The 22,235-nt window shown below is 45.7% G+C and overlaps 1 protein-coding gene across 5 annotated transcripts in view; it reads right to left on the bottom strand.

Moving 5' to 3' along the window:
* Positions 1-20,601, bottom strand: part of LOC139583506 (disco-interacting protein 2 homolog C-like) — a 58,632-nt gene extending 38,031 nt beyond the window's left edge. Inside the window, exons 1-21 of one of the 5 annotated variants that reach the window (XM_071414666.1) lie at positions 20,480-20,601; positions 14,533-14,604; positions 13,882-13,983; positions 13,568-13,693; positions 12,876-13,178; positions 12,674-12,796; positions 11,951-12,211; positions 11,577-11,774; positions 11,394-11,485; positions 11,142-11,252; positions 10,844-10,967; positions 10,617-10,726; positions 10,324-10,426; positions 10,050-10,114; positions 9,864-9,957; positions 9,588-9,707; positions 9,379-9,493; positions 9,061-9,200; positions 8,793-8,929; positions 8,332-8,540; positions 8,066-8,180 (exon numbers count right to left, since the gene is read on the bottom strand). In XM_071414666.1, coding sequence (XP_071270767.1) covers positions 8,066-8,180; positions 8,332-8,540; positions 8,793-8,929; positions 9,061-9,200; positions 9,379-9,493; positions 9,588-9,707; positions 9,864-9,957; positions 10,050-10,114; positions 10,324-10,426; positions 10,617-10,726; positions 10,844-10,967; positions 11,142-11,252; positions 11,394-11,485; positions 11,577-11,774; positions 11,951-12,211; positions 12,674-12,796; positions 12,876-13,178; positions 13,568-13,693; positions 13,882-13,981 — 2,646 coding nt within the window. In that variant the 5' untranslated portion in view covers positions 13,982-13,983; positions 14,533-14,604; positions 20,480-20,601. Of the gene's footprint in view, positions 1-8,065; positions 8,181-8,331; positions 8,541-8,792; positions 8,930-9,060; positions 9,201-9,378; positions 9,494-9,587; positions 9,708-9,863; positions 9,958-10,049; positions 10,115-10,323; positions 10,427-10,616; positions 10,727-10,843; positions 10,968-11,141; positions 11,253-11,393; positions 11,486-11,576; positions 11,775-11,950; positions 12,212-12,673; positions 12,797-12,875; positions 13,179-13,567; positions 13,694-13,881; positions 13,984-14,532; positions 14,605-19,639; positions 19,756-19,894; positions 20,281-20,479 lie in introns of those variants that run through there. The other 4 variants (XM_071414662.1, XM_071414664.1, XM_071414663.1 and 1 more) reach the window with 4 other exon arrangements.
* Between the last annotated feature and the right edge of the window lie 1,634 nt (positions 20,602-22,235).

Genomic DNA, 22,235 nt, shown 5'->3' with positions numbered 1-22,235 from the left:
TGTTACCTGCATTATGGTCGTACTGTGGTCGTGTTGAGGTGGTGTTACCTGCATTATGGTCGTACTGTGGTCGTGTTGAGGTAGTGTTACCTGCATTGTGGTCGTACTGTGGTTGTGTTAAGGTGGTGTTACCTGCATTATGGTCGTACTGTAGTCGTGTTGAGGTGGTGTTACCTGCATTATGGTCGTGTTGAGGTAGTGTTACCTACATTATGGTCGTGTTGAGGTAGTGTTACCTACATTATGGTCGTGTTGAGGTGGTGTTACCTACATTATGGTCGTACTGTGGTCGTGTTGAGGTAGTGTTACCTGCATTATGGTCGTGTTGAGGTAGTGTTACCTACATTATGGTCGTGTTGAGGTAGTGTTACCTGCATTATGGTCGTGTTGAGGTAGTTTTACCTACATTATGGTCGTGTTGATGCAGTGTTACCTACATTATAGTCGTGTTGAGGTTGTGTTACCTACATTATGGTCGTGTTGATGCAGTGTTACCTACATTATGGTCGTGTTGAGGTAGTGTTACCTGCATTATGGTCGTGTTGAGGTAGTGTTACCTGCATTATGGTCGTACTGTGGTCGTGTTGAGGTAGTGTTACCTACATTATGGTCGTGTTGAGGTAGTGTTACCTACATTATGGTCGTGTTGAGGTAGTGTTACCTGCATTATGGTCGTGTTGAGGTAGTGTTACCTACATTATGGTCGTGTTGATGCAGTGTTACCTACATTATGGTCGTACTGTGGTCGTGTTGAGGTAGTGTTACCTACATTATGGTCGTGTTGAGGTAGTGTTACCTACATTATGATCGTGTTGAGGTAGTGTTACCTACATTATGGTCGTGTTGAGGTAGTGTTACCTGCATTATGGTCCTACTGTGGTCGTGTTGAGGTAGTGTTACCTGCATTATGGTCGTACTGTGGTCGTGTTGAGGTAGTGTTACCTGCATTATGGTCGTACTGTGGTCGTGTTGAGGTAGTGTTACCTCTATTATGGTCGTACTGTAGTCGTGTTGAGGTAGTGTTACCTGCATTATGGTCGTGTTGAGGTAGTGTTACCTGCATTATGGTCGTACTGTGGTCGTGTTGAGGTAGTGTTACCTGCATTATGGTCCTACTGTGGTCGTGTTGAGGTAGTGTTACCTGCATTATGGTCCTACTGTGGTCGTGTTGAGGTAGTGTTACCTGCATTATGGTCCTACTGTGGTCGTGTTGAGGTAGTGTTACCTGCATTATGGTCCTACTGTGGTCGTGTTGAGGTAGTGTTACCTGCATTATGGTCGTACTGTGGTCGTGTTGAGGTAGTGTTACCTGCATTATGGTGGTGTTGAGGTAGTGTTACCTGCATTATGGTCGTACTGTGGTCGTGTTGAGGTAGTGTTACCTGCATTATGGTCGTACTGTAGTCGTGTTGAGGTGGTGTTACCTGCATTATGGTCGTACTGTGGTCGTGTTGAGGTAGTGTTACCTGCATTATGGTCGTACTGTAGTCGTGTTGAGGTGGTGTTACCTGCATTATGGTCGTACTGTGGTCGTGTTGAGGTAGTGTTACCTACATTATGGTCGTGTTGAGGTAGTGTTACCTACATTATGGTCGTGTTGAGGTAGTGTTACCTGCATTATGGTCGTACTGTGGTCGTGTTGAGGTGGTGTTACCTGCATTATGGTCGTGTTGAGGTAGTGTTACCTACATTATGGTCGTGTTGAGGTAGTGTTACCTGCATTATGGTCGTACTGTGGTCCTGTTGAGGTAGTGTTACCTGCATTATGGTCGTACTATGGTCGTGTTGAGGTGGTGCTCCTTGCATTATGGTCGTACTGTAGTCATGTTGAAAGGTGTTACCTGCATTATGGTCAAGTTGAGGTAGTGTTACCTACATTATGGTCATGTTGAGGTAGTGTTACCAACATTATGGTCGTGTTGAGGTAGTGTTACCTACATTATGGTCGTGTTGAGGTAGTGTTACCTACATTATGATCGTGTTGAGGTAGTGTTACCAACATTATGGTCGTGTTGAGGTAGTGTTACCTACATTATGGTCGTGTTGATGCAGTGTTACCTAAATTATGGTCGTGTTGAGGTAGTGTTACCTACATTATGGTCGTGTTGAGGTAGTGTTACCTACATTATGGTCGTGTTGAGGTAGTGTTACCTGCATTATGGTCGTACTGTGGTTGTGTTAAGGTAGTGTTACCTACATTATGGTCGTGTTGAGGTGGTGTTACCTGCATTATGGTCGTGTTGAGGTAGTGTTACGTACATTATGGTTGTGTTGAGGTAGTGTTACCTACATTATGGTCATGTTGAGGTAGTGTTACCAACATTATGGTCGTGTTGAGGTAGTGTTACCTACATTATGGTCGTACTGTGGTCGTGTTGAGGTGGTGTTACCTGCATTATGGTCGTACTGTGGTCGTGTTGAGGTGGTGTTACCTGCATTATGGTCGTACTGTGGTCGTGTTGAGGTAGTGTTACCTGCATTGTGGTCGTACTGTGGTTGTGTTAAGGTGGTGTTACCTGCATTATGGTCGTACTGTAGTCGTGTTGAGGTGGTGTTACCTGCATTATGGTCGTGTTGAGGTAGTGTTACCTACATTATGGTCGTGTTGAGGTAGTGTTACCTACATTATGGTCGTGTTGAGGTGGTGTTACCTACATTATGGTCGTACTGTGGTCGTGTTGAGGTAGTGTTACCTGCATTATGGTCGTGTTGAGGTAGTGTTACCTACATTATGGTCGTGTTGAGGTAGTGTTACCTGCATTATGGTCGTGTTGAGGTAGTTTTACCTACATTATGGTCGTGTTGATGCAGTGTTACCTACATTATAGTCGTGTTGAGGTTGTGTTACCTACATTATGGTCGTGTTGATGCAGTGTTACCTACATTATGGTCGTGTTGAGGTAGTGTTACCTGTATTATGGTCGTGTTGAGGTAGTGTTACCTGCATTATGGTCGTACTGTGGTCGTGTTGAGGTAGTGTTACCTACATTATGGTCGTGTTGAGGTAGTGTTACCTACATTATGGTCGTGTTGAGGTAGTGTTACCTGCATTATGGTCGTGTTGAGGTAGTGTTACCTACATTATGGTCGTGTTGATGCAGTGTTACCTACATTATGGTCGTACTGTGGTCGTGTTGAGGTAGTGTTACCTACATTATGGTCGTGTTGAGGTAGTGTTACCTACATTATGTTCGTGTTGAGGTAGTGTTACCTACATTATGGTCGTGTTGAGGTAGTGTTACCTGCATTATGGTCCTACTGTGGTCGTGTTGAGGTAGTGTTACCTGCATTATGGTCGTACTGTGGTCGTGTTGAGGTAGTGTTACCTGCATTATGGTCGTACTGTGGTCGTGTTGAGGTAGTGTTACCTCTATTATGGTCGTACTGTAGTCGTGTTGAGGTAGTGTTACCTGCATTATGGTCGTGTTGAGGTAGTGTTACCTGCATTATGGTCGTACTGTGGTCGTGTTGAGGTAGTGTTACCTGCATTATGGTCCTACTGTGGTCGTGTTGAGGTAGTGTTACCTGCATTATGGTCCTACTGTGGTCGTGTTGAGGTAGTGTTACCTGCATTATGGTCCTACTGTGGTCGTGTTGAGGTAGTGTTACCTGCATTATGGTCGTACTGTGGTCGTGTTGAGGTAGTGTTACCTGCATTATGGTGGTGTTGAGGTAGTGTTACCTGCATTATGGTCGTACTGTGGTCGTGTTGAGGTAGTGTTACCTGCATTATGGTCGTACTGTAGTCGTGTTGAGGTGGTGTTACCTGCATTATGGTCGTACTGTGGTCGTGTTGAGGTAGTGTTACCTGCATTATGGTCGTACTGTAGTCGTGTTGAGGTGGTGTTACCTGCATTATGGTCGTACTGTGGTCGTGTTGAGGTAGTGTTACCTACATTATGGTCGTGTTGAGGTAGTGTTACCTACATTATGGTCGTGTTGAGGTAGTGTTACCTGCATTATGGTCGTACTGTGGTCGTGTTGAGGTGGTGTTACCTGCATTATGGTCGTGTTGAGGTAGTGTTACCTACATTATGGTCGTGTTGAGGTAGTGTTACCTGCATTATGGTCGTACTGTGGTCGTGTTGAGGTAGTGTTACCTGCATTATGGTCGTACTATGGTCGTGTTGAGGTGGTGCTCCTTGCATTATGGTCGTACTGTAGTCATGTTGAAAGGTGTTACCTGCATTATGGTCGTGTTGAGGTAGTGTTACCTACATTATGGTCATGTTGAGGTAGTGTTACCAACATTATGGTCGTGTTGAGGTAGTGTTACCTACATTATGGTCGTGTTGAGGTAGTGTTACCTACATTATGATCGTGTTGAGGTAGTGTTACCAACATTATGGTCGTGTTGAGGTAGTGTTACCTACATTATGGTCGTGTTGATTCAGTGTTACCTAAATTATGGTCGTGTTGAGGTAGTGTTACCTACATTATGGTCGTGTTGAGGTAGTGTTACCTACATTATGGTCGTGTTGAGGTAGTGTTACCTGCATTATGGTCGTACTGTGGTTGTGTTGAGGTAGTGTTACCTACATTATGGTCGTGTTGAGGTGGTGTTACCTGCATTATGGTCGTGTTGAGGTAGTGTTACGTACATTATGGTTGTGTTGAGGTAGTGTTACCTACATTATGGTCATGTTGAGGTAGTGTTACCAACATTATGGTCGTGTTGAGGTAGTGTTACCTACATTATGGTCGTACTGTGGTCGTGTTGAGGTGGTGTTACCTGCATTATGGTCGTACTGTGGTCGTGTTGAGGTGGTGTTACCTGCATTATGGTCGTACTGTGGTCGTGTTGAGGTAGTGTTACCTGCATTGTGGTCGTACTGTGGTTGTGTTAAGGTGGTGTTACCTGCATTATGGTCGTACTGTAGTCGTGTTGAGGTGGTGTTACCTGCATTATGGTCGTGTTGAGGTAGTGTTACCTACATTATGGTCGTGTTGAGGTAGTGTTACCTGCATTGTGGTCGTACTGTGGTTGTGTTAAGGTGGTGTTACCTGCATTATGGTCGTACTGTAGTCGTGTTGAGGTGGTGTTACCTGCATTATGGTCGTGTTGAGGTAGTGTTACCTACATTATGGTCGTGTTGAGGTAGTGTTACCTGCATTATGGTCGTGTTGAGGTAGTGTTACCTACATTATGGTCGTGTTGATGCAGTGTTACCTACATTATGGTCGTACTGTGGTCGTGTTGAGGTAGTGTTACCTACATTATGGTCGTGTTGAGGTAGTGTTACCTACATTATGATCGTGTTGAGGTAGTGTTACCTACATTATGGTCGTGTTGAGGTAGTGTTACCTGCATTATGGTCCTACTGTGGTCGTGTTGAGGTAGTGTTACCTGCATTATGGTCGTACTGTGGTCGTGTTGAGGTAGTGTTACCTGCATTATGGTCGTACTGTGGTCGTGTTGAGGTAGTGTTACCTCTATTATGGTCGTACTGTAGTCGTGTTGAGGTAGTGTTACCTGCATTATGGTCGTGTTGAGGTAGTGTTACCTGCATTATGGTCGTACTGTGGTCGTGTTGAGGTAGTGTTACCTGCATTATGGTCCTACTGTGGTCGTGTTGAGGTAGTGTTACCTGCATTATGGTCCTACTGTGGTCGTGTTGAGGTAGTGTTACCTGCATTATGGTCCTACTGTGGTCGTGTTGAGGTAGTGTTACCTGCATTATGGTCGTACTGTGGTCGTGTTGAGGTAGTGTTACCTGCATTATGGTGGTGTTGAGGTAGTGTTACCTGCATTATGGTCGTACTGTGGTCGTGTTGAGGTAGTGTTACCTGCATTATGGTCGTACTGTAGTCGTGTTGAGGTGGTGTTACCTGCATTATGGTCGTACTGTGGTCGTGTTGAGGTAGTGTTACCTGCATTATGGTCGTACTGTAGTCGTGTTGAGGTGGTGTTACCTGCATTATGGTCGTACTGTGGTCGTGTTGAGGTAGTGTTACCTACATTATGGTCGTGTTGAGGTAGTGTTACCTACATTATGGTCGTGTTGAGGTAGTGTTACCTGCATTATGGTCGTACTGTGGTCGTGTTGAGGTAGTGTTACCTGCATTATGGTCGTACTATGGTCGTGTTGAGGTGGTGCTCCTTGCATTATGGTCGTACTGTAGTCATGTTGAAAGGTGTTACCTGCATTATGGTCGTGTTGAGGTAGTGTTACCTACATTATGGTCATGTTGAGGTAGTGTTACCAACATTATGGTCGTGTTGAGGTAGTGTTACCTACATTATGGTCGTGTTGAGGTAGTGTTACCTACATTATGATCGTGTTGAGGTAGTGTTACCAACATTATGGTCGTGTTGAGGTAGTGTTACCTACATTATGGTCGTGTTGATTCAGTGTTACCTAAATTATGGTCGTGTTGAGGTAGTGTTACCTACATTATGGTCGTGTTGAGGTAGTGTTACCTACATTATGGTCGTGTTGAGGTAGTGTTACCTGCATTATGGTCGTACTGTGGTTGTGTTGAGGTAGTGTTACCTACATTATGGTCGTGTTGAGGTGGTGTTACCTGCATTATGGTCGTGTTGAGGTAGTGTTACGTACATTATGGTTGTGTTGAGGTAGTGTTACCTACATTATGGTCATGTTGAGGTAGTGTTACCAACATTATGGTCGTGTTGAGGTAGTGTTACCTACATTATGGTCGTACTGTGGTCGTGTTGAGGTGGTGTTACCTGCATTATGGTCGTACTGTGGTCGTGTTGAGGTGGTGTTACCTGCATTATGGTCGTACTGTGGTCGTGTTGAGGTAGTGTTACCTGCATTGTGGTCGTACTGTGGTTGTGTTAAGGTGGTGTTACCTGCATTATGGTCGTACTGTAGTCGTGTTGAGGTGGTGTTACCTGCATTATGGTCGTGTTGAGGTAGTGTTACCTACATTATGGTCGTGTTGAGGTAGTGTTACCTGCATTGTGGTCGTACTGTGGTTGTGTTAAGGTGGTGTTACCTGCATTATGGTCGTACTGTAGTCGTGTTGAGGTGGTGTTACCTACATTATGATCGTGTTGAGGTAGTGTTACCAACATTATGGTCGTGTTGAGGTAGTGTTACCTACATTATGGTCGTGTTGATGCAGTGTTACCTGCATTATGGTCGTGTTGAGGTAGTGTTACCTACATTATGGTCGTGCTGAGGTAGTGTTGAGGTGGTGTTACCTACATTATGGTCGTGTTGAGGTAGTGTAACCTACATTATGGTCGTGTTGAGGTGGTGTTACCTACATTATGGTCGTGTTGAGGTAGTGTTACCTACATTATGGTCGTGTTGAGGTAGTGTTGAGGTGGTGTTACCTACATTATGGTCGTGTTGAGGTAGTGTTACCTGCATTATGGTCGTACTGTGGTCGTGTTGAGGTAGTGTTACCTGCATTATGGTCGTACTGTGGTCGTGTTGAGGTGGTGTTACCTGCATTATGGTCGTACTGTAGTTGTGTTGAGGTAGTAATACTTGCATTATGGTCGTGTTGAGGTAGTGTTACCTACATTATGGTCGTGTTGAGGTAGTGTTACCTACATTATGGTCATGTTGAGACAGTGTTACCTACATTATGGTCGTGTTGAGGTAGTGTTACCTACATTATGGTCGTGTTGAGGTAGTGTTACCTACATTATGGTCGTGTTGAGGTAGTGTTACCTACATTATGGTCGTGTTGAGGTAGTGTTACCTACATTATGGTCATGTTGAGGTAGTGTTACCTACATTATGGTCGTGTTCAGGTGGTGTTACCTACATTATGGTCGTACTGTAGTCGTGTTGAGGTGGTGTTACCTGCATTATAGTCGTGTTGAGATAGTGTTACCTACATTATGGTCGTGTTGAGGTAGTGTTACCTACATTATGGTCGTGTTGATGCAGTGTTACCTACATTATGGTCGTACTGTAGTCGTGTTGAGGTGGTGTTACCTGCATTATGGTCGTGTTGAGGTAGTGTTACCTACATTATGGTCGTGTTGATGCAGTGTTACCTACATTATGGTCGTACTGTAGTCGTGTTGAGGTGGTGTTACCTGCATTATGGTCGTACTGTGGTCGTGTTGCGGTGGTGTTACCTGCAGCACACGGCTCATCCACTGGAAACTGTCCTCCTCAGTAGAGTCTGGTCTCTGCTCTGCTACCACCACGATACGCTCATCACGCAGCACGGTCACACTGAACACTGCTATCCTGGAGCCACGTACAGACAGAAGGTTAGAGTTAGATGGTTATTAAGGTACTGTATATGTTCTGCTACCTTTTACATGCAGACTACAGAGGAGAATACTATTCCCTATGTAGGGCACTACTTTTGACCAGAACATGTGGCCCGGCTGCATACCTCCCCCTGTAGACGAATTTCATTGGCTCCACGGCCAGTGCGGTGGCTACGATGTCATCAGCGTTATGTCTGCGCCCGCTGACCATGATGAGGCCGTCCATCTTTCCGGAGATAAACACCAGACCGCCTGGACCCACAAAGCCCAGCAGCCCCGTACGCACAAACGCATACTCACTGACCAGGCCTCCACCTGAGGCTACAGGGAACACCTACACACACACATATCATACACAAACATTATACACACATATTATAAACAAACACCCACACGTTATACACATATTGTACATGCACTCATACATTATACACACACACATTATATGTATTTTACACACACACACACACACACACACACACACACACACACACACACACACACACACACACACACACACACACACACACACACACACACACACACACACACACACACACACACACACACACACACGTCTCCTTACCTCAAAGGTGTTCTTGGTCATGCCTGTCAATCCATAGTAAGAGGTTCCCGTCGCGACAGAACACACACACAGCTCCCCGATCTCATCTGTCTTACACAGGAGAGGCACACCCTCTGGCTTCACCACACACACTACGGCTGGGGACAGAACACACACATTAAACCTCACATTCACCCCTCACAAAACTGGAGCTGAAGAAGAGAGGAGGCTTAACACACACACACAGGTATGTACATGTACACGCACACACACAAACACAGACCCCTACCTCCAGGCATAACAGTGCCCACATCCTGCACAGTAAGGACTGACAATCGTTCCTCGGTGTCGACGCGGACCACACTGTAACTCAGACCCTGCATGGAGAGAACCCCTCGGCCTGGGGGCTGGCTACTGTCCTCCACTGGCCTGGATCAGAGAGAAACAGGGAGAGAAAGGAAGAGCTATATCACATCTAAGCTAGTGCCCCCTCAGCCACTTCACCTAGTGAGAATACTTTTCCATACCAACAAAATCTAAATGTTTAGTCTGTTACTCTAGGATAGACCAAGTGAGAATGCTGCTGATTATGATGATGTGTGTGCACCTCCTGATGGCAACGGTCAGGGCTTCAGGAGAGCTGGCACAGGGACAGATGACCTCTGACCTCAAGCCTTTACTCTGGAACACGTTGAGGAACGCATCACAGGACGAAATAGACCCTGGAGGACGAGAGGAAAGAGGGATAAAGGAGGACAGGAGCGGAGAGGAGGGGAGGGCAAGATAGATTGAGGTGGGAAGTAGAGTGATAGTTACAGGGGTTAGATCCGTCGGCGACCAGCAGCATACGGAGGGAACTCAGGCTGATGTCCTTCTGCTCTCTGTGGGCCACCAGAGCCCAGTGCATGTCCCTGGACTTTACACATGCTACCTTGGCTGGAGAGGGACACACACAGTGTTTTCATCAGTTCTAACACAAAGTTGGCATCAAATACTGACTGAATGATTGACATATGACTTGATGAGAATATCTTATAGATTGACAGATTAATTGATTATAGAGTGGTTGATTGACAGGTTGGTGTGTCTGACCTTTGAAGTGGTAGACCTTCTGTATCCAGGACAACGGGTTGACCTTCATCAGAGAGTAGGGAACGCTGATCACATGCATCATGTTCATCACACTCTGGAGATGGGAGACACACATAACCTTCAACCTCTAACCCTTAACCCCTTATCATACTTTCCCTGCACCTGACCTCTAGTAGCTGGTCTTACCGTGAGGATGCCGTGCCACAGTCCCACATCCTTCTTAAAGTCTAGAACATTCACTATGGTCTCCGCTGCAGAGAGGAGAGGTAGAGGGGGTAGAAGAGAGGAGTGAGAGAGGGAGGGAGACAAAGAGAGGAGTGAGAGATTACCTGGCAGAGGGTGTGTCTGTGGGAGCGCACATGTGTGTGTGTGTGTGTGTGTGTGAGTGAGTGAGTGAGTGAGTGAGTGAGTGTGAGAGAGAGAGAGAGACTGTCTGTTTGACTTAAAGTGAGTGTCTTACCTTCTGTGTAGCCACACGACTGTGTGAGGGATTGGCAGTGAGTCAGCAGAGCGATCCTCATCACCGTCACGCCCAGGACACTCCCATCCTTACACGTTTTATACTGAGAGAGAGATAGAGAGAGAGAGAGAGAGAGAGAGAGAGAGAGAGAGAGAGAGAGAGAATGCAAGTGAAAATGTCTATGTGTAGAGTAACAAATAAATACTTTTTTTTTTAAACATAGCTTTTTCTAAAGAAATGTGTATTGAGTTGCATTAGAAGTTCTCCTTGTAACAGTAATGAATGTGCATTACCTCTATATATGCTGTGTCGCTGTTTGCATCTTTGATGTGAGGGAACCAATCTCTAGGAGGTTTGGAGAGATGCTTCGACTCAGTCACGAACCACAGCAGCTTAGGCCACCCTAGAGAGACAGAGTGACAATCATTAGGGTGCCTTCATACACTGTCAAGGGACTTGATTACTTTAACCTTTTTTTTGAATATAGTATGTATAAACACATGCACACACATACACTTACCTCTGAACTGTGGTATCTCTCCTGTAGCGCTCTTGGGCAAGCCTTTATGGCAGGCATCACTGGTCAGCGCCACGGTAACCCCACAGCTTCCTAATAAGAACCCGATCTGCTGGCTGCCAGCATCCTATTGGACAAGATAGACACTTTTAAGTCCAAGACAAAAAAATTCTATACATATATTTGATTGAATATGCTTCTTGCTTATACAACAAAAGATACATTAATTCAATGAAATAAGGTGTTCCCCAGGGCTCAGTGCTCTGACCCCTGATTTATGTATCCACTAGATGTACTGTACCTTGCGTGTGAGGGGCACCTCTATGGGTACAGGGACCACCTCAGCCAGCAGGCAGCCGTAGAAAGCCACCATGAAGGCCACCGGGTCATTGTTAGGAAACACCAGCGCCACCTAGCGGATCGGACGAATACAGACAATGGGAAAATATTACAATCCGTCTTGACCTTAATCCTTCTGAAAATAACATTACAAAAAAAACTATATTTTTACTAGTTATTTCATTCAAGGGATGGATATTCTACATGTACTCACCCTGTCCCCCGGTCGCAACATGGGCTCCTGCTTGCTGCCCAGCTTGTGGAGGATGTTATAGGCCAGCTTGATACTCCGAGACCACAGCTTCCCTGTGGACACAACACAAGGCTGAGTAAGTGTGTGTGTGTGTGTGTGTGTGCGTACGTACGTGTGTGTGTGTGGGTGTGTGTGTGTGGTTACCGTATGTGAGTACATATAGAGGTTTGCCAGTGGTATCCAGGCTGGTGAGACAGGGCGCTTTAGGGCTGATGGTGCCCCAGCGTTGGAGAGCTGCCTCCAGGGAGGGGGGCCAGTTAGTCACCACCCCCAGGGCTTCTCCGCTTACTGCCAACATTTCTGCCCCCTCCGGACGCGGCTGCTTAGGATCTGGCTGCTGGACTACAAAGAGTGAAAGAGAGACAGCCTTTATTGTGAAACATGCAAATAAGACCATTAAACACACTACAGATTACTGTAGAAACGTTCACTAAATATAGAGACTAAGAAAATAGCTAGACAGCTAGATTTAAAGCTTAGTTCATTTATTTATAGATTTATTGGTTGATAGCTCCTACCTTCTAGAAGTTCTTCAAAGTCATCAACAAAGAACTCTCTTAGCGGAGGTCTACGAGGCATTTTCAGAGTGTTCACTAGCTGCTGGATCTTAGCAGACACACGACTGCTGACCGGGACACCGTCTCCAGTCTCCATGCGTTCGGCATTGCCGTATTTCTGAGTGTTTCGGGCGATGGTTCCTATGTGGCGCTCTGAGTGGGGGCGGGAGTGGGAGGAGTCAGACGAATAGCCAGTCACATCAGGAGGAGCAGAGTGATTCTCTACACACACAGAGAGAGAGATGGAGCGAGAGAGACAGAAAGAGACAGAGAGACAAATAGAGAAAGCAAGAGTCAGAAAAAGAGGAGAGCGACAGAGAGAGAGAGAAAAAGAGAGAGAGACAGAAAGAGATGGAGAGAGAGACAGAGACAAAGAGAGAGAGACAGAAAGAGATGGAGAGGAGAAAGACAGAGACAAAGAGAGAGAGACAGAAAGAGAAACAGAAAGAGATGGAGAGGAGAGAGAGACAGAGACAAAGAGAGAGAGACAGAAAGAGACGGAGAGAGGAGAGAGAGACAGAGACAAAGAGAGAGAGACAGAAAGTGAAACAGAAAGAGATGGAGAGGAGAGAGACAAAGAGACAAAGAGAGAGAGGCAGAAAGAGAGAGACAGAAAGAGAGAGGGAGAGTTAAAGCAGTGGTGGGGCACATGTATAAAAAAGGTATGTGTGTGTGCGTACTGACCATCAGACTCCAGCGGTGGAGGCCACAGCATATCAGAGCCGAACTCACAGGATCTTCTGAGAGAGCCTCCGTTCTCCGCCATGCCCAGAGCGGCCTTACGCTTCAGAGACAGGTGCCCTATACCTGCAGACACACACATAAAGATTAGACATAAACACACACATCCTGTACACACACATACACACAGTGAAGTTGTACTCACCGTGGTGTGTTTGTGAGTGGTGAGCTGACACGTGGTGTGACTGGGTCAGGTGTGTGTGTGTGAGGTGGGCGTGTGCCAGGTGTGGGTGTGAGAGGTGTGTGTGTGCGAGCGAGTCGGCCAGTCGTCCTGCGTTGCCACTTCCTCCGCTCTGAGTGGACGAGGACGACGAGGAGGTGGAGCCTAGGTGGGCTGGACCTAAGTGGGCAGGGCGAGTCATCCAGTGTTCCATTCCGGGCATGTCATTGCCTGGCCCCGCCTCTTCCTCTGAGCCCGACGACGAGTCTGAGCACAGTGGGGACAGGCCTAGTGAGGGTCAGTAACCTTCATCCAACTTTCATACAATATAACTACAACCCATAGCTAACTAAAACACAACCTAACCCCAACCCTATGACACAGTGGAGACCGGCCTAGCGACGGTCAGTAACCTTCATCCAACTTTACTACAGCATAACACTAACATAATCATAACCTGTGCTTGACTTGGACTAAAATAGGAGCTGGTACTCATTTAGATTTATTATATTTAGGTGCAGGAAATCTGCAATACTTGGGAGCTAATAATATTCTATACGGGGTGCAGGAACTCAAGCGGTAGAAAATGTGAGATGCAGTTACTCAGTTCAGGGGAGCTCCTGCCCAAGTCAAGCACTGAACATAACCTGATAAGTGTATGTGTGTGTGTGTCTCACCTGGGGGTGTGTACGCATCCATGGATGTCTGTACCACCAGTGATCGTCGTTTGGAGGGCATAGGCACTGCCACGTTGCTCTCCACATGTCTGGCTAACACTGCCTGCACCGCCTCACTGTGGACGTCTAGGGGGTGATATGATGTTGGAGAGAGATGGGCAGGAATTATGTTAGTCAATTTAATCAAAATCTAGATCTATATTATATGTTTATAGTGAAAGGACTGACTAAAGGCGTGTCTATCGACCAACAGTTTGAATAACTCTGGTCTAAAGTCAGGTTAATCTGTAGTAAAGGTGTGTGTGTGTGTTTACCTGAACGGTAGCGTTCATCACGTGTTCCAGAAGAGCGCCGTCTGTGGAAGCGAGCGGCAGATGGGGGGGCAAATGGGGGGCGGTGAGACATACCCTCCATACCTGCACACACACACACACACACACACACACACACACACACACACACACACACACACACACACACACACACACACACACACACACACACACACACACACACACACACACACACACACACACACACACACACACACACACAGGGAAAGTCAGACAGAAAAAGAATGAGCGAGTCAAAAAGATACAGTCAAAGTCACAGACGGAGAGAGACACAAAAATCCCCCAACATTCTCAGTGTGGAAGTAGCTTTCAGCATATTCAATATGCTGCTACATTCAGCGCATTGGAGTAATACAAAGTCTTGTGTGACCCAGAGAGAGAGAGAGTGAGAGAGAGTGAGAGAGTGAGAGAGTGAGAGAGTGAGAGAGTGAGAGAGTGAGAGAGAGAGAGAGAGAGAGAGAGAGAGAGAGAGAGAGAGAGAGTGAGAGAGTGAGAGAGAGAGAGAGAGAGAGAGAGAGGGGTTAAACGAGGAGGGTCAAACCCAGTGGGACTAGAATAGATGTGCTGCATACTGGTGTTCTACTAGAGGACAGAGACTGTGTATTTATGTACCTCCAGGATGAGGAAAGTAGGCCCTGATCAGCTTAGACCGCTTCTTCTCATAACCCTTCTGTGTGATGTCACCTGGCAGAGAGAGAGGGGGAGAGAAAGAGGTTGTTTTGAGTGTAAGAGTATCAGTTAACCCAGTTTTTTGACAAGGCCTCAGAACCCACCCCTTTAGTGTGTGTGAGAGAACATTCTATTTTTTAGAGTGAATGACAAGTGAATGAGAGCGAGAGCATGTGTTTCACAATCTGACCATGGAGAGTGGCCAGAACATCTGGGTCCAATCTGCTCATCTGTTCCTTGCTATGATATTCAGGCATGTGTGTGTGTGTGTGTGTGTGTGTGTGTGTGTGTGAGGCTTTTCCGCAGATCAGATACAGCATTCCTGTTTCTGCACTCACACACACACACACACACACACACACACACACACACACACACACAAAATCTGGTTTTTACTAGATTACTTTTTCATGTTGTCTGTCTGTAATTTTTGTAATGACTTGGTGCTGCCTATCTTGGCCAGGACGCTCTTGAAAAAGAGATTTTAAATCTCAATGAGCCCTTCCTGGTTAAATAAAGGTTAAATAAAAAATATTTAAAAAAGGGAGACACCATCTTCCAATCTTATCGCAGCCGAGCAGGGAGGGAGTTGCCTAGCAACCGTTCTCCTGGAGAAGGCCTGGTGGCCATCTTGGATTTCCAGATGTGAAAACTGGGCTAATGATCCCTGCATGAGTGTGTGAGAGAGAACACCACACTGAATTATCAGAGTTCATAACAACCCTATGCCCGTTCTCTCTCTCTCCTATTCTCTCGTTCTTCAAATTATCTTTTTCTCTTGGTCTCTCACAGTTTCATACTATTCATGGTTTGCACATTTCGTCTTAATATAGTTTTGAACATTCGTTTGGATGTTTTGGACTCTCAAAAGTGCATTACTGTGGCTTGGACATTTCAAAAGGAGGCAAATAATTTGTAGGAAAACCTTGTGTCATGATTTTGATGTCGCCAGATTGACTTTTGATGGAGTATAACGTCAGCTAGCTAGTTAAGAATTTTAGCTAGCTAACATTAGCATTGCTAGCTATTTTTGACCAACTTTGCTAGCTAATGACAACATTTCCATCTGTTTAAAGTAAATTTGATGACATGATAATGATGGAAAAGTTGTTTCCTACAAAATATCTGCCTACTTTAGCAATGTCATCGTATTTCCAAGACACTATAGGGTAATTTAGAAGAAACAGCCGTTAGCCTCCGTCTAGAATTATTGGGCTTATCATTACTTTTTGGCACCGGCACCGCCGGCAGAGGGAGGCTTGAGAACATTCATAACAATGGCATGACACGACCGAGTGACGGAGGTGCAACCTATGAATACAGCTGAGAGGGAATCTATAGTCCATGTCACAACCACTAAAGCAATGTCTCATTTTCCTATTTAGAAAATGTGTAATAAAACAGAAAATTATATTTTCCTTCAAGTGGCTGAAAATTGCTAACCAACATAGAACCTTTGGAAAGTGTGTGTTTTTGTGTGTCTCACATTGATCTTCAGAATCACATCTATACCCAGCTGTGATTGGTTACAGTCTAAGCAGCATTCCTTCCCTATTGGTCATTGTGAACAAATTAAAATCACACAGATAGACAGTGGGAGAGAGATGCCATGCCAATCACTCTGTGTACCCCCCCCCCCCCCCCCTCTCTTTCACTCTCTGGTTTCTCCTTTTATCTTTGTATCCATTACAATCTCCTTTCATGTGATCTCTCTCTCTCACACACACACACACACACACACACACACACACACACACACACACACACACACACACACACACACACACACACACACACACACACACACTTTGTGCCTTCAGGCTGAAACTCGTGTCCCAGAATCCTCAGTGTCTATACACAAACGTGTCCAGAGCTGGGCCAGAGGGCTCACACACACGGAATGGTCACTCGATGGGCCAGAGAAATAAAGAGAGGAAGGTGGGAGAATAATATGCTGTGTAGCACAATAATTTTTGGCTCCTTCTCCGTGGCCGACGTGACTAAGACATTTAAGTGTGTTAATCCTCGCAAGGCTGCCGGCACAGACGGCATCCCTAGCCGCATCCTCAGAGCATGCGCAGACCAGCTGGCTGGTGTGTTTACGGACATATTCAATCTCTCCCTATCTCACTCTGCTGTCTCCACATGCTTCAATATGGCCACCATTGTTCCTGTACCCAAGAAAGCAAAGGTAACTGAACTAAATGACTATCGCGCCGTAGCACTCACCTCTGTCATCATGAAGTGCTTTGAGAGGCTAGTTAAGGATCATATAAACTCTACCCTACCTGTCACCCTAGACCCACTTCAATTTGCTTACCGCCCCAATAGATGCACAGACGATGCAATCGCCATCGCACTGCACACTGCCCTATCCCATCTGGATAAGAGGAACACCTATGTAAGAATGCAGTTCATTGACTATAGCTCAGCATTCAACACCATAGTACCCTCCAAGCTCATCATTAAGCTCGAGGCCCTGGGTCTGAACCCCGCCCTGTGCAACTGGGTCCTGGACTTCCTGACGGGCTGCCTCAGGTGGTGAAGGTGGGAAACAACACCTCCACTTCGCTGATCCTTAACACAGGGGCCACACAAGGATGTGTGCTCAGCCCCCTTCTGTACCTCCTGTTCACCCATGACTGCGTGTCTACGCACGCCTCCAACTCAATCATCATGTTTGCACTGCAGTAGTAGGCCTGATTACCAACAATGACAAGACAGCATACAGGGAGGAGGTGAGGGCCTTAGGAGAGTGGTGCCAGGAAAATAACCTCTCACTCAACGTCAACAAAATAAAGGAGCTGATCGTGGACTTCAGGAAACAGCATAGGGAGCACATCCCTATCCACATCGATGGGACCACAGTGGAGAAGGTGAAATGTTCCACGGCACACACATCACTGACGATCTGAAATGGTCCAGATAGCGTGGTGAAGAAGGCACAACTGCGCCTCTTCAACCTCATGAGGCTGAAAAAAAACTGGCTTGGCCCCTAAAACCCTCACAAACTTTTACAGATGCATAATTGAGAGCATCCTGTCGGGCTGTATCACCGCCTGGTACGGCAACTGCACCGCCTGCAACCGCAGGGCTCTCTGCACAACGTATCACAGGGGGCAAACTACCTGCCCTTCAGGACACCTACAGCACCCAATGTCACAGGAAGGCCAAAAAGATCAAGGACATCCATCACCCGAGCCTTGGCCTGTTCACCCCACTATCATCCAGAAAGCGAGGTATGTACATGTGCATCAAAGCTGGGACCGAGACTGCAAGGCCATCAGACTGTTAAATAGCCATCACTAGCCGGCTTCCACCCAGTTGCGCAACCCTGCACCTTAGAGGCTGCTGCCTCATATACATAGACTTGGAATCACTGGCCACTTTAATAATGGAACAGTAGACACTTTAATAATGTTTAAACATTGTTTACATACTGCTTTACTCATCTATGTACAGTACCAGTCAAAAGTTTGGACACACCTACTCATTCAAGGGTTTTTCTTTATTTGTACTATTTTCTACATTGTAGAATAATAGTGAAGACATCAAAACTATGAAATAACATATGGAATCATGTAGTAACCATAAAAGTGTTAAATCAAAATATATTTTATATTTGAGATTCTTCAAAGTAGCCACCATTTGCCTTGATGACAGCTTTGCACACTCTTGGCATTCTCTCTACTAGCTTCAGTAGAATATAATACAGTATATACACTACCGGTCAAACTTTTGTTATTTACTTACTTACTGTATTATATTCTACTGTATATAGTCAACGCCACACCGACATTGCTCAATCTAATATTGATATATTTCTTAATTCCATTATTTTACTTTTAGATGTGTGTATTGTTGTGAATTGTTAGATACTACTGCACTGTTGGAGCTAGGAACACAAGCATTTCACTACACCCGCAATAACATCTGCATGTGACAACAAAATGTAATTTGATTTGACAAGAGAGCAGCTTGCCAAAGGAGCTGGATAAAAACAGAACCCCTATAGAAAAAGGCACTGTCCGCTCACTCTTGGCTGCTCCCACAAGAAATCTTTTAAATAAAGCTTTAGTGATACACCTACATCAACAACGTTTTTACAGAGTGGCACCTGATAAAGACCATGATCTATCTGTCCTAATACATTCCTGTCTGTCATCATCCATCCATCCATGTCCACATACAGGACCTGTCTATCTCAGTGTTTCCTCTATAGTCATTTAGCAGCGGTGGCCCACGAGACATACTTTTAAATGGTAAGTAGTTGGCTCAACGACTGGAAGTTAATGGGAACAGCTAGCATGTCATTGCATTGCTACACTACTAGCAATGCACCCACCCTTGCTGAAAAAAACCCTAGGGGAAACACTGTCCACCAGTATCTGCCATGTCCTGGTTCTGCTCTGATTGAACAGCATATGGAGGGACAGCTGGGTTGGGAACCAACACTCTAGCAATCATAAGATACTGCAAATCTGTCTGCAATAGAAAACGTTGACAACAACACATCAAGGTTATAGGCGTTCAACAGGGTGTCCCTAACACGTTAGTCCATGTAAACCACATACACACAGGCCGCTAGACGCGTCACACAACATACACCAGGAGCGTTGAGAGCAATCTATAGAGCGGACAATGTATATTAATAAAAAATTTCAACATTATATAATGCAGACACAAATGCGCAATTTATCTGACAATATAACATGCGGCAAAATAATATCCGCACTCAATTGGTGGGATACGCTTGGTTGTGATTTAACAGATTCGGTGTCGGCTATTTTATTTTAGATTCAATTGTCAGCATAACAATTAACCGAAATCATCATCAGTTGCTGTGCGTGTAGGCCAAAACACCGAGCCTGAACACACACACACACCACCGAACCGTCTCCTGTCACGCAGTGTTGCATCGGTATCGCTATTATTAAATCCATTCGTTTGAGCATGACACACACGTAGGCCTACACACACCACACGCACACAGGTCCGTGGACGCACGGACAAAACGTACTTCTCAAGGTCAAATAGACAGTTTTCAGACCTGAACCGAGCACAGGGCCATATGTCTGTGTATGTGTCACGACCAGAGAGACAAAGAAAGGCGGGTGAATCCCGCAGTGGGCTCCCACTCTTCCCTCACCCGGTCCCGGCTAGAGCAGACTGTGAGGGCGGCTCTGACAAACATCTGGAGGGGCGGAGCAGGGGAGAGGGAGGGGGGTCTAGGGTGGAACGAGCCATTACTGTAGAGATTCCTCTACGTTAACGGAAAAACGGGGCGCCCGGGGTTTGTTCTTACCCTCTGACAGCTCGAGCTCCAGCTCCGCCAGCCGGGCGCGAACCTCCAGTGGTAACGGCGACGCCTCGCGCTCTGCCATTAGGTTATCCGGTAGAAAAATACCTCGGTTCTCTCTGTTGCTTTCTCCTCTCCTCTTCCCCCACTCCTCCGCCAGAGAGAGCGAGAGCGCTATTCTGCGGCCCCTCCTCGGCGGCGAGCGGTGCGTCGACGCGAACAAAGAGAATAAATCTGTTTGTCTGTTCACCGGGGCCCTGACATGGTCTCGTGAGGAGTCTACCTCCTCTCCGTTATTATAGTATTTGTGATGAGGGACCACTGAGGGTCCGTTGGTCGGTGGGTCTCGAGGCTGCTTGCCTGGCGATGCGGTGCTGATGATGAGACTCGCGCTGTTTCACAGCGCCTACTGATGTCACGTGACGCAGATAGGAGAGGCGCAGTACCGGGAATGACCGAGAGGGGTCGCAGCGTGGGAGGCGGGGGTATTATTACCCGACCACCACACCCTCTCCACACACAAACACACACACGCACGCATATTGGAAATTATAGCATATATCTAATATCATTGAATTATAGCAACAATACCGTGCTGGTGGATATTTGGTCTTCATATGAATCCCCAGGACTAGCCAAGGAGCACACTAGCCGGGTTGTCTGCACACCACTAGGCTTAGCTCTGGAGCTCAGTTTAAGTCGTCAAGTCTCAGGCAAGGTTACTCGTCATCATCTGATTCTGTAAGATATTGTATTGTACACAGATGGCTTTTGTGACTATGTAGTGATGTTGCCACCTGCTGGTCACACCGTGAAACCACAACCAATGCAATACCAAGAATCAGCACATAGACACAGCAGCAGGCTCCATATAGTATCACGGCATGTCATAACACAAAACAGCAGGATGCGTCGATTTTGTCACAGGATTGAAAAGGTTAAACAAACAAGCTGTAATAGCGGCGATCAGAGATTCAGCACCACAGAAGCAGACAGCGACTGAACTCTGAAGTTCAGCACAGCACCACATGACCGTGGAAAGCGACCGTCTCAGGTGTACCCATTCGCCACTTTGCCAATCTGACCACAGCCTCCTACTAAAGGGAAGGCTCCCTTACATTAATTAAGCGAACATAGAGTTTCCCATTGTTTATTATTAAAGGCACTTGTTTAATAATAGTCAAATTATTTACATCTGTACAGAAAAAATAACATATTCACTTTCGTGCCTTAATTCTGTATCGATTACCCGCATTTGCACACTAAATCTCTCTCAAACATAGGAAATGCGAACTGAAAGCTTTATCTACATCCCCCACCCTCTCCCTTCAGCTACCCCTGATTCCAAATCAAATTCAATTTGTTAACGCTAACAGTGTTGTATGTACACATGTCAATATCCACCTCAAATGTTTCTCTTCTAAACAGACACCCACCCTCCAAACTCAAAACAACACAAACCAATCAACACACAAGACATTCCATCTAAATAAAACAGTAAATAAATACATCTAAAACTCATGCAGAAACAAATTTTGATATGAAATCAGTTTAGCTTCTTGGCTTTTTAGCTTCTTGGCACTCAGTGGCTGGCTGTTTGTACTTAGTGTAACTGTTCCAGTGTGTTCCAGTGTAGTTACTGTAACTGTTCCAGTGTGTTCCAGTGTAGTTACTATAACTGTTCCAGTGTGTTCCGTATAGTTACTGTAACTGTTCCAGTGTGTTCCGTATAGTTACTGTAACTGTTCCAGTGTGTTCCGTATAGTTACTGTAACTGTTCCAGTGTGTTCCAGTGTAGTTACTGTAACTGTTCCAGTGTGTTCCGTATAGTTACTGTAACTGTTCCAGTGTGTTCCGTATAGTTACTGTAACTGTTCCAGTGTGTTCCGTATAGTTACTGTAACTGTTCCAGTGTGTTCCAGTGTAGTTACTGTAACTGTTCCAGTGTGTTCCAGTGTAGTTACTGTAACTGTTCCAGTGTAGTTACTGTAACTGTTCCAGTGTAGTTACTGTAATTGTTCCAGTGTAGTTAGTGTAACTGTTCCAGTGTAGTTACTGCAACTGTTCCAGTGTGTTCCAGTGTAGTTACTGTAACTGTTCCGCTGAAGTTATTTAGACTTAGAAATTAATACAGAAGTATGTCTGATGCTCAAAATACTAACCAATATTCATAAAAATAAATTAATCAATATTAAACCGTAAAGAATTCAGAGAGTTCCGTCAGTCAGACAGACAGACAGACAGACAGACAGACAGACAGACACAAGACGGACAGACAGACAGCAGAGAGAAACAAGAGTTCTACAACTTGGCTTCTAAAACTAACTAAACTTTATAAATCAAATAA

This window comes from Salvelinus alpinus, chromosome 8 (assembly GCF_045679555.1).
Source record: "Salvelinus alpinus chromosome 8, SLU_Salpinus.1, whole genome shotgun sequence".
In the NCBI taxonomy this organism is placed as follows: Eukaryota; Metazoa; Chordata; class Actinopteri; order Salmoniformes; family Salmonidae; genus Salvelinus; species Salvelinus alpinus.
Note: the sequence above shows the minus strand (reverse complement) of the source record. Positions and strands in the feature narration are given on the sequence as shown.